General features: G+C 53.1%; 1 protein-coding gene across 1 annotated transcript in view; it reads right to left on the bottom strand.

Moving 5' to 3' along the window:
- Positions 1-1,884, bottom strand: part of EPHB1 (EPH receptor B1) — a gene marked incomplete at its 5' end in the record, with an annotated part of 21,451 nt that extends 19,567 nt beyond the window's left edge. Inside the window, one exon of the mRNA XM_009583428.1 lies at positions 1,729-1,884. Within this exon, the coding sequence (XP_009581723.1) occupies positions 1,729-1,884 (156 nt within the window). The remainder of the gene's footprint in view (positions 1-1,728) is intronic.
- Between the last annotated feature and the right edge of the window lie 637 nt (positions 1,885-2,521).

The following is a 2,521-nucleotide window of genomic DNA, read 5'->3' as shown; positions in this document are numbered from 1 at the left end:
AAAAAAAAAAAAAAAAAAAATTCCATTCCCTTTAATTCTTTCCCCTGTAGCAGAGTAAACGCACGTGTCAGGGTGCAGTCGCCAGCGCAGCGTCCTCGCTGGAAAAGGCTTTCGGGGACTCGAGGCACCACAGACGTCCCGTCATGGGGCTCCCCAGAAATCCCATTAGCAGGTAGTGGAGATGTCAAAGGGGGTTTATGGGAGGGATAGTAGGGGACACGTCAGGCGCAGGAGCGAGGGGAAAGAACATCAGTTCCCTGCGGGGAGCAGACCGGAGGATTTGCAAAGGCTGGGAAGAAGGATCAATAAATAGCAAGTTACCCCCAAAAAGCTGCAACCTGCCTCAGGAACCTTAATCCAATCCCCCTCTTTGTACCTTAAGCAGACAATATCTTTTCAAGCTTTTTTCCAAAAAAAAGGGAGAAAACCGTCTTTCTTCCCTGGCCCAGAGGCAAACCACTGTCTCCCCAAATTCCCCCCCCTTTAATTGCAGTCCCTTCCCTCCCCTGCCAGGGGTACAGGGCAGGAACCGCACTCGCAGACATTGCCCTCGGGAAGGGCTCGGGTCCAGCACCCGCGGCTCCACGCTGTTATTTACTCCTCTGACACAGAGAAACTTTGTCACTGAACAGCTGGCATCTCAAATTAGAGCGTTGTAAAATTAAGCATCGATGAAAAGAAATAAAAATCAGCAAATGGACTTTTTTATACTGTATTCCCATAGCACAGTAATAGTGTAAATCAGCTACGTAACGAGACATAATAAAGATATATAGATTTATCTGCAGTTGTGCTACCTGCTGACTACCTTCGCTCTGATAGCTCAAGTGATCCAGCAAAACACGCAAATCCTTTCCTCGTTTCCGATGTGCATTTTGGGCACTCCCCAGCACCAAGGGTCCAGAGCATCCTCGTGCTAAAGCTCCCCGATGGGCTGATTCAAGGGCCTGGAGCGTATTTTGGGGAGGGAGTTGAGGCTGAGACTGACGTTCCCAGCGGGCTGAAAAGCACAGCAGCTCTTTATTCTCTCCTGGGCTCTTTTCTCACCAAAAGACAGGCTTGAGGCTGCTGCTGCCATCCCAGGCAGTTCAGGCAGACAGCCGAGCAGCGATGCATCACACACAACGCCGCACTGAATACCAATGCTTAACGCACCCTTTCCCCTTATAAAAAAATACTCCATCTGCAAGACTATGAACAAGACAGCAACAGCAGATAACTTTAAATTCTAATTTATCCTAGGGACTATCTCCCTGCCATTACCGCCACTGCCAGGGTGAAGTATAAATTCAAACGGCTGCCAGAGAGGTGGGTTGCGGGGCCGTCCCATCGCTCATCATTTGGTGCATGCCACGGAGGTGTCCCAGGAAAGCAGAGCAAAAGGTGACGAGACATCATCTGCTTATGCCGGCATGGCGGCGAAGGGATTATGTCAGTGCGAGGAGCGTTTCTACAGCACGTGGAGGCAGTGCCGAGCTGTGCGGGGAGGGATGGGTATTCCATATGGGTACCCCAGCCCTCTGCAAAGCTAAACCCTTGCGGTGTATTGACCTCGGCTGGCTGCCAGACACCCACCCAGCTGCTCTCTCGCTCCCCTCTGCAGCAGGATAGGGGGAGAAAGTAACATAAAAAAGCTCACGGTTTGAGACTTTATCCCTGCCGCTTCCCCAGCAGCAGAGGGGAGCGAGACCCTGCAGCCCCCCCTGCCAACCCTGATCTGTTACTCACTGGTGCAGGCAGCTGCCGGCAGGTCGAAATACGCCCGGTAGTAGCCGTTCCGGCATGTGCAGACCGGCGAGGCCTCGGCGGTGGAGCGACTGTTGGAGGGGCACAGCGCGCAGACCCCCGCGCCCCGGCTGGCCTTGAACGTCCCCGCTGGGCAGGCTGCAAGAGAAAGGAGAGGAAAGCGGTTGGGTGCCGAACCATCCCGGGGTAGAGGCGAAAGCAGGTCCTGTCCTTGAAACGGGGCAGAAAGAAAAAGAAAAGAAAGAAATAAAAGAAAGAAGACACAAAAAGACTTCACATCTGTATCAGAGCTAAATGGCACCTAAGTAGCACCTTCCTACGAAGCTAGAATAGCCATAATTTTCCACACTGGCCATGACTTCTTTCTGGAGCCACCAGGAAAACACTGAAATCACTCGGCAATGATACAGTAATTAGCCAGGCAGAGCAAGGGGGCTGCAGCGCTACTTCGCTCCCTACCACTCGTACCCAGGCAGGGGGATGGCGGGGGGCTGCGGGACACCCTTCCCCGGCAGCACCCATGGGGACACGGACACGCAGGGGCAGGACAGCGTTCCCCTTCTGCTGATCTGAAACGTCCCCTTCCGCCACCCCAACGGGATGGCTCAGGTCTCGCATCTCTTTTTCCATGCAAAATTTGAATATTTAATTTAAAAGTTGATGTGACGCCCATGAGAGCGTCTTACGGGTCCATCCCGTTAATCCCCCACAGCCCGTGGCTGGGGCTAATAACCTCCCCAGCCTCCGAGCTCTTCAAGCAGGAAATGGCAACTAA

This window comes from Fulmarus glacialis, unplaced genomic scaffold, assembly GCF_000690835.1.
Source record: "Fulmarus glacialis isolate BGI_N327 unplaced genomic scaffold, ASM69083v1 scaffold24548, whole genome shotgun sequence".
Classification (NCBI taxonomy): domain Eukaryota; kingdom Metazoa; phylum Chordata; class Aves; order Procellariiformes; family Procellariidae; genus Fulmarus; species Fulmarus glacialis.
This window is presented reverse-complemented; position numbering and strand designations above follow the sequence as displayed.